General features: G+C 37.0%; 1 protein-coding gene across 1 annotated transcript; it reads left to right on the forward strand.

Moving 5' to 3' along the window:
* Window positions 1-2,048: 2,048 nt before the first annotated feature.
* Window positions 2,049-3,594, forward strand: LOC308679935 (interferon-induced protein with tetratricopeptide repeats 1-like; the record flags this gene model as incomplete). Its single annotated transcript, XM_081347812.1, has 2 exons — window positions 2,049-2,053; window positions 2,268-3,594. 2 exons carry the CDS (start codon window positions 2,049-2,051, stop codon window positions 3,592-3,594), a joined length of 1,332 nt encoding a protein of 443 aa, XP_081203938.1.
* Between the last annotated feature and the right edge of the window lie 6,085 nt (window positions 3,595-9,679).

Genomic DNA, 9,679 nt, shown 5'->3' on the forward strand with positions numbered 1-9,679 from the left:
TATGTTATAAATTTTTTATGTATTTATTTTTGCATGATTTATAACAGCTATTCATATAATACCAATAGCAAGAAACAAGTTAACATTGTTTTTTTTTTTTTCACAGGTATATTAATGTTGTGGCTTTACATTTCTCATTAAGAGTATTTTGACAGTAGTAGCCCATGTACAATTTTATCTGAAACAATTTATATTTAATAATTCTTTCTTTTTTTCTGTATAGTGTAGTGAAGATCTTTTTTTTTAAACAACATTTTAAAATGGCATTTTATAGGGGACTTATATTTTATAACAAGGGCAATGACAAATTATCAAAAAGTGTCACACTTCACCTTTATTCACCCCCTGTATTTAAGAAATTTAAGTAGCACACTGTACTAGATATAAATAGATTGCCCTATATGTCTAATTGCCAGAATAATTGTATCAGCTGATAAGGAGTTCTCTCTATCATATGTCTCACTGTAAAACTGTAGCAATTTTCCATCATATTGCCTGTAATAAAAGCACTTGTTAAATGGAACTTGTGACAAAGTTATTCAATAAATCTGTTTACTCCTTATGACTTCATTTCTGGTTTCTGTTCATCAAGGAAAGAGTAAACTTACTTTAAATACACACTGAATCTGATGAAGAGAGAAATAGCTGCAGAATCAGCTGGAAATAATAAAATGTTTTAAAAACATTGAAATTAACTTTGTTAATAAAGCATTCACAATAAAGCATTCACTATTCTTAGTGAATATCAACATTTATTAATACATTATTTAAATCAAAAGTTGTATTTGTTAATATTATTTAATGGAACCAAGCTAACATGAACTAAAAATGAGCAGATTTATTATGACTAATGTGGTGGATTTTTATTTTGTACCTGGAACCTAAATACCTCCAATCGACACCCAAGCGTCTACAGTCGACACTTAATAATCTTTATACTCTAGCTCTGCGTCTACAGTCGACAACTGGCTTCGAGTTTCCTAGCCTAACTTGCTCCCCTGACTAACTTGCTGCACAGCAATAATAACCGACAGACTTCAGACAATGCCTTCGAACATGCTTTAATCACGGCTGGAGGATCTCAGACAGATTTCAGAGAGAATCCCCCGCAAAAGGAATACATCAGGTTTTACAGGATAAAGACAGACACAACAATAAGATCAACGTGACTAACTCATGTCACCTTCTTATAATATGATTGGTTCAGTTTGTAAAAGCAAGCCCCCCTCTTTCACCCTCTGTTACTGGCGTGAGCAAAATGATCTCGAATCATCAGAAAAAATAAAGAAAATGGTTGAGAGTTCAGTTGATTACTCAATATGTCATGAGACAATTCAAGACAGTAAATTTTTGATATTGTCATGGTCAGCACTTCAGAATTTTCAATGGACACAATATTCAGAGAACATTTCGATACATTTTGTTCATATGTTAGAGTGTTAGACCTAAAAGGTGAGTAAGGTTTAGATGTTAGAATCACGGTTAGTTTAAAAGATAGTTTACTATCTTAACTATTAAAAATTCATCACACTAACATTAACAAATCTTAATAAATACTGTAACAAATGTATTGCTCGTTGTTAGTTAATGTTTATTGTTAAGTGTTACCAAATTTTTAATATAATATGGTAAATATGTAAATCAATTCAACCATCTGAACAGCAAGCTAGAAATACAGTAGGTCACGCCCACATTATATCATTAATATCAAATGATTAAAAAATGTCTGGAATATATGATCTAATAATTATCCATGACACTTAAAACCTGGATCTAAAGAGTTTATGCTTGAGGAAGAAGGCAGGCTCTGGACTTTGTCACTGTCATTACGTAAAATACACTTCATTGAAGTAAACAACGAAACCTTAGACAGAATAGAAACTAGAGAAGAATCCTTAGCTGACGTGTTTAATGACCGTTCCGGTAGATTAGAAGAAGGTTTTATGAGCGTGATCATTATAAATACAGAACAATCTCTCAGCAACTCACAAAGCTCAAATCAGCATTGCTAGAAGGAACATCTCAAACCAGACCACATAACCATTATTATGGAGTAAGTACTTTTTCAATACAAATGTGAAAAAAATCTAGTCTAATGTAGGAATTTAAAGTGATTTACCAGACTAAACTCAAGATTGTGTAAAAATGTTGTGGCTTAGTTGAAATTGTTGATTATCTGTCATGACTGCTACGATATATTTGTATGTAAACGAAAACACAGCTTTTGTAACTCTTCAATAATAGATCTTTATTTCTGAATGTGTCAGTAACTCTAGTCTAAAACAACGTCTTGAGAGGCTGGAGTGCCACTTCACCTGGGATCTGGGGCAACATCGAAATGAGCTCCAAGGGATGAAGAGGAAAATGCAGAATGTGGACCAGGAAACATGCACTTGGCCGGTTCACTATTACAACCTGCTGGGCTACATCCATCAGACTCTTGGCTCCAACACAGAGGCAGTGAAGCACCTGCACAAAGCAGAAAGTGTGATCCAGGAGCAGGGAACACAAGAGGCAGGAGTCCAGCTTCAGGTCAATAAAGCAAACCTGGCTTGGGTCTACTTCCATTTGGGAGAGATGGATAAGAGCAAAGGATATCTAGAAGAGGTGGAGAGGCTTCAGCGAATGCATCCTGCTCCACCTGGATGCACTTTACACCCTGAAGTCAGTGGAGAAAAGGGCTGGACGCTGGTGAAGTTTAACAAGCCCAAGAAGCGGCAGGCGATTGATTACTTTAAGATGGCTTTAAATGCAGAACCAGAGAGGAAGGAATGGCACAAAGGACTTGCCATAGCCATGAGCAGGGCATATATAAAGTCTGAAATCACTCCAGAGCTGGAGGCTGATATTCTAGAGCAGGTGAAAACCGCATCAGAGATAGACCCAAATGATTTGTTCCTTCAATCCCTCTATATACTAAGAAAGTCTAAGGCGCAGGTCGAAATCAATGAGGAGGAGGTACAAAGTATTCTAGAGAGAACCCTTAGCACCGGAAAGGTGGATGGTTTGGGTTTTATTTTCAAATACTTTAGACAAATTTCCTTTGAGAGAGCTATTCAAGAGGGACAAAGGGTTCGGGAAAAGTTCCCCACTTCCACTAAAGTTTTGAAAATCCTGGCAAATGTATACAAAGGTAAAGTGTACTCCATGAAGGAAGACAGTCAGGAAAAGAAGGCTTGGGCTCAGAAAGGCGTTGAGCTCTTTGAGGAGGTTGTCAGAGATTACCCAGATAGTGTCAGAGGATGGATTTCTCTTGCAAAACTACACCATTACGCACACAACACTGAGAGAGCCGATGAGATTTACCAGCAGCTTCTATCAGAGAAAGATGATCTCCCTCCTCATACCCAACAGTTTCTTTACTATAGTTACTCATGCCATCTATATTATAATAAACAGTCCAGAGATCGATATCATTATAAACGGACCAGAGACCAATCGCTCGACTATCTCATGAAAGCAGCAGCAATCCAAAACATTTCACATGACAGACAGAAGAGCATAATGCTTCTTAAAAAAACTGTGGAGAATGGCAGAAACTCTCGATGTGAGGAGATTTCAAAATTTCTAAAGATTTTTCTGAAAGATGAGTAAATATTCCCTTTATTTCACTTCATTTATGCAACATGAATAGCATAGCATAGCAATAGCTAGAAAAATCACTCAACCTAGATCCAATGTATGAATAGGTGTTAAGCATTAAGTGTAAAGATGCGTCACATTTACCATTGTGTGGTGAATTTTCATGGGGGAAATTCAGTAATTTCATTAAGAATCCATGTGATCAAAAGAATTTGCAATAGGTTTAGGGCAGTGGCGTAGCCACGGGTGTGCCAGGGTGTGCCGGTGCCACCCACAGTGGCAGCTGGCACACCTAAAAATGGATGCAGAATTATTTTTTATAGTCTCAATAAAAAAATATTTTACTAAACTTGGGCTATTGTTGTTTATTTAGAATATACTTTTTTTTAAATCAACCCTTTCACGCGTAAGTTAAAAATATTTTAACTCCCTTGTTTCCATGGCGTGATGTCACGTGACACACCGCAGCCACAATAACTAACAGACGTATTTGCTATTACCATGTCAACTATCTGATATTCCGATTCTTCGTTTAAAAAACTTTATAAATTATCTTGATCTATAACGAGATGAGCGCTGCAGTTCAGAGAGTCCTGTCAGCCGGATTTACAGCACCTGAATTCCACAGTTTCTCCCGAAATACATGAAAGTAAGTGGCTTGCCGCTTCCATAGACATCAGTGTGTATTTTACAAACTGCAAATGTATTGTTTTACTAGTAGCCTACTTATGTGTATTTAAATGTCTGAAACATAAAATAAACATTATGTGGTTGAAAACACTGCGTATTAGTTGTGATACATGACAAGCGCTGAGCGCGTCCGTCTCTGGCTCAGCGCCAGCCAACGCGCGAAAGCAGTTTGGATCAGGTTTGAATCTGGCAGTTCTGTGACGTCACTGAACATTCTAAATCATAGACATTCTCTGATCATACTCAGGGGCACAGAAATAAGAATCCAATATGGTGCCATAACGCTGGTGTCCGGGACACGTGACGTGTGTGTGTTTTTTTAAAGGACAAGTGAAAGAGAATTCTACTTGCCCAACCGGACCCCTGATTAAAACAATTTTCAATATCAAAAAAATAAAATAAGAAATAATGTAGCCTACTCAGTTACTAACGTAACCTCAGTTCCCTGAGAGTAGCCTAGGGAAAGAGTATAGAGAGTAAAAATTAGGGAAAGAAATGCCCTTTATAAAGCTAAAAAAAATTATTCTGATCAAAATTAAATGTCAATGTTTCATTACATCACTGTTGGAAAACACTCTTATCAGATTCTGAAGAACTTATTTTAAATAAATCGTATTTTTAAATGAGCCTACTTCAGTGTGATATTTTATCATATTATCATGCTTAACCCTGAGAATTTGAATAATTGAAATGTGATGATCAGATGCAGATATCTAAATCAGAGAATATCATATAGCAGGGGTCACCAAACTTTTTTCTCTGGGGGCCACATTATCGTTCCTGACTGTGATGGGGGGCCGGGGCCGGGTCAGCTATATAACATAGAATTGTATGACCCAGACCAAAATGACCACCAGCAGGCCTCATTGTAGTAGTAGAGATTACCAGCCTGGCACAGCCATCCCCACTACTATATCCGCACTATATCAACACTTGATTCCTGGCACATATTTGTTTATCTTTACTAGTGGTTTGCAAAAGTTGTAATCGAGTCTTCACACTTTGTTTTATTTAAAGTTATTCTTCACAAATAATCGTTGGTCCACTGTTCTTTGAAAACTCTGCACTCTCTTTTAGGGGTGGAACGGTACACAGAAGTCACGGTTCGGTTCATACCTCGGTTCAGACATCACGGTTGGGTACAGTGAAGGGAAAAGCAAAACAAAAATGCAGAAGGCTTGTGCATGTCTCAGGCTGGACCACCAAAAGAAAAAATTTCATTTTTTTTTTGAATAAGTTTTATTAATAAAGTAAAGGCATAGAACCAGTTTATTTGTAGTGCACTGACAATAGTTTTATATAATTAGTTAATTAATTCAATTAATAAAAATAACTTGATATGTTTGGTAATTGTACCTGAATTAATTGAAAATTAATCTGCTACATTTCAGATTAATATATTTGTTTTCCTTAAAAATGTCATTAACAGTAACTTAAACACTTTGCAGTTTGAATGATGTCCTGCATAAACTAAATGACGGAGTATGTTTTTATGTTTCCACTGTTCGATCGCGGCCGCGCCACACACACACACACACACACACACACACACACAAATATAAGTAAACACTTTACGACTTTCCGATCGAGCCCACACCTCTCTCTCAACATATTCCAGCATTGCAATCTTTACACCGCAGCCTGCTTCAGAGCTTCAGAGCTAAGGCGGAGCTACAGATTAGGTGTCCCTAAGAATCCGCGTATCTAACAGTAGTTCCGCATTACATTAATTAAATTGCACGCAAGTTTTATTTATTTTTTAGTATTCTCCATGTAAATGTATGCACCAAACTGTGACGCCCGTACCATGACGTACCGTCCATGACGACTTTTGGGCTTTGCCTCATAGGGCCGGTTCAAGTAGTGGGGGGCAGAGGGGCTGGGGGGCCAGTCAAAGGGGGGTGGCGGGCCTGAGTCGGCCCGCGGGCCTTAGTTTGGTGACCCCTGTCATATAGGTTCGGGAGGTTGGCGGGTGGATTATTTATTTTTAACAGCAGATTCGGGAGACTCAAAGTGCACCAGATTAATGAATTTATCTTTAAAATGTACAAAATTTTCTTCCGGGGGGGCATGCCCCCGGACCCCCCAAGAGGTAACAAGCTGAAACCAACAAAAAATACCGACCCCCCCCCCCCCCCCCCCCCGAGATTTTTTTCAGCCACTATGTTATGACTGAGTTATTGCCGATCCTGATGTATAGTTATATTTGATATAGTTTTATGGTTGTGTTGGGCATGGTTATGTGGTTATGGTTAATACTTTTGCACAGTAATCTGACAATAAATGTGGCACACCCAGATTTTCAGATGCACACCCAGAGTCTCTTTTCTGGCTACGCTACTGGTTTAGGGCCAATCTCATTTCTCTGTCTTACCCCTTCCCCTTCCCCTACCCCTTTGTCTGCGTCTTCCCCTTGCCCTTCGATATCGAGTGAAGGGGGGTAGGGGGAAGAACGTTTCTCTAAGAAATGAGACACCACTCGATTACCGTTTGCGTCATCTTCACTTTCCGCTAGCTGGCTGCTGCTGCTACGTCAACAGAGGCGATACGTGTTGACATAAACAAACGAAGATGCCGTCGTCTCGGGTTGTGATATCGATTGCCTGGTCTCTCTTTGTCTTTGCACGCTTGTGTGCCATCAGTCAAAGACATTGTTTAATTGTATTTAACGGCGGCGCCGGTGACACCATAAGCAAAACATTAGCAAACGGCAAATAGCGCATAGCTGCTAGCTAGCGGTTAACTAGTGATTCAAAACAAAAACATTACAATTAAAACCGCTTGAATGTTTTATTAAAGGTATCATAAAACACGAGTGTCATTAAACTGCTGAAAATACATACATTTGTGCGACTCACTTCTGAGAAATTCCTACCCCTCTCTTTCAAGTGTGGTCCTCCGCAGACTTCGTTTCAAGGGCTATGTAGCCCTACGCCTTGGCCCTAGCCCTTAATCAAAATGAGAATTGGGACACCACTTCCTCTCACATGAACGCGCAAAACCGAGGGGAAGGGGTAAGAGTAAGGGGTAAGACAGAGAAATGATTTGGTCAGATTTCACAATGGGTTCAAGTTGGTCATGTGGATTCATCGTGTTGACCAAGAGAAAGCTACTTGGTTTGAATGAGACTTCTGTACAAACTGATTCATACATCTCTACACTATTGGAAATAGACTTTTGACTGTGAAATTTCACCAAATGTGACCACAGCTTAAATAAAGGTGGAAATGTATTATTGTGTATTGTACATGCATCATAAAATATGATTTCTTAATATGTTCTACATTTTTTATGTATTCATTTTTGCATGACTTATAACAGCTATTCATATAATACCAATATAGCAAGAAACAAGGTAACATTGTTTTTTTTTTCTTTTTTTCACAGGTATATTAATGTTGTGGTGTTACATTTCTCATTAAGAGTATTTTGACAGTAGTAGCCCATGTACAATTTTATCTGAAACAATTTACATTTAATAAATCTTTCTTTTTTTCTGTATAGTGTAGTGAAGATCTTTTTTTAACATTTTAAAATGCCATTTTATAGGGGACTTATATTTTATAACAAGGGCAATGACAAATTATCAAAAAGTGTCACACTTCACATTTATTATATAGCACACTATAAAGTACTAGATATAGTAATAGATAATATATTCCCCTATATGTCTAATTGCCAGAATAATTGTATCAGCTGATAAGGAGTTCTCTCCATCATATGTCTCACTGTAAAACTAGCAATTTTCCATCATATTGCCTGTAATAAAAGCACTGGTTAAATGGACCCTGTGACAAAGTTATTCAATAAATCTGTTTACTCCTTATGACTTCATTTCTGGTTTCTGTTCATCAAGGAAAGAGTAAACTTACTTTAAATACACACTGAATCTGATGAAGAGAGAAATAGCTGCAGAATCAGCTGGAAATAATAAAATGTTTTAAAAACAGTGAAATTAACTTTGTAAACAGCAGCACACATTGAGAGTGAAACTGAATATAAATTTTTTGGTAACACTTTACAATAAGATTGCATTTGTTATCATTAGTTAACTTCATTAGTTGACATGAACTAACAATAAAGCATTCATTACTCTTAGTGAATATCAACATTTATTAATACATTATTTAAATCAAAAGTTGTATTTGTTAATATTATTTAATGGAACCAAGCTAACATGAACTAAAAATGAGCAGATTTATTTTGACTAATGTGGTAGATTTTTCTTACGTACCTTGAACCTATAATTACCTCCAATCGACACCCAAGCGTCTACAGTCGACACTTAATAATCTTTATACTCTAGCTCTGCGTCTACAGTCGACAACTGGCTTCGAGTTTCCTAGCCTAACTTGCTCCCCTGACTAACTTGCTGCACAGCAATAATAACCGACAGACTTCAGACAATGCCTTCGAACATGCTTTAATCACGGCTGGAGGATCTCAGACAGATTTCAGAGAGAATCCCCCGCAAAAGGAATACATCAGGTTTTACAGGATAAAGACAGACACAACAAATAAGATCAATGTGACTAACTCATGTCACCTTCTTTCAATATGATTGGTTCAGTTTGTAAACGCAAGCCCCCCTCTTTCACCCTCTGTTACTGGCGTGAGCAAAATGATCTCAAATCATCAGAAAAAATAAAGAAAATGGTTGAGAGTTCAGTTGATTACTCAATATATCATGAGACAATTCAAGACAGTAAATTTTTGATATTGTCATGGTCAGCACTTCAGAATTTTCAATGGACACAATATTCAGAGAACATTTTGGTACATTTTGTTCATATGTTAGAGTGTTAGACCTAAAAGGGAAGTAAGGTTTAGATGTTAGAATCACGGTTAGTTTAAAAGATAGTTTACTATCTTAACTAAAAATCCATCACACTAACATTAACAAATCTTAATAAATACTGTAACAAATGTATTGCTCGTTGTTAGTTCATGTTTATTGTTAAGTGTTACCAGATTTTTAATATAATATGGTAAATATGTAAATCAATTCAACCATCTGAACAGCAAGCTAGAAATAAAGTAGGTCACGCCCAAATAATATTTTTAATATCAAATTATTAAAAAATGTCCGGAATATATGATCTAATAATTATCCATGACACTTAAAACCTGCATCTAAAGAGTTTATGCTTGAGGAAGAAGGCAGGCTCTGGACTTTGTCACTGTCATTACGTAAAATACACTTCATTGAAGTAAACAACGAAACCTTAGACAGAATAGAAACTAGAGAAGAATCCTTAGCTGACGTGTTGTTCCGGTAGGTTAGAAGATGGTTTTATGAGTTTTATGATCATTATAAATACAGAACAATCTCTCAGCAACTCACACAAAGCTCAAATCAGCATTGCTATAAGGAACATCTCAAACCAGACCACCTCTAACCATTATT

This window comes from Scardinius erythrophthalmus (assembly GCF_964197995.2).
Source record: "Scardinius erythrophthalmus genome assembly, chromosome: 19".
In the NCBI taxonomy this organism is placed as follows: Eukaryota; Metazoa; Chordata; class Actinopteri; order Cypriniformes; family Leuciscidae; genus Scardinius; species Scardinius erythrophthalmus.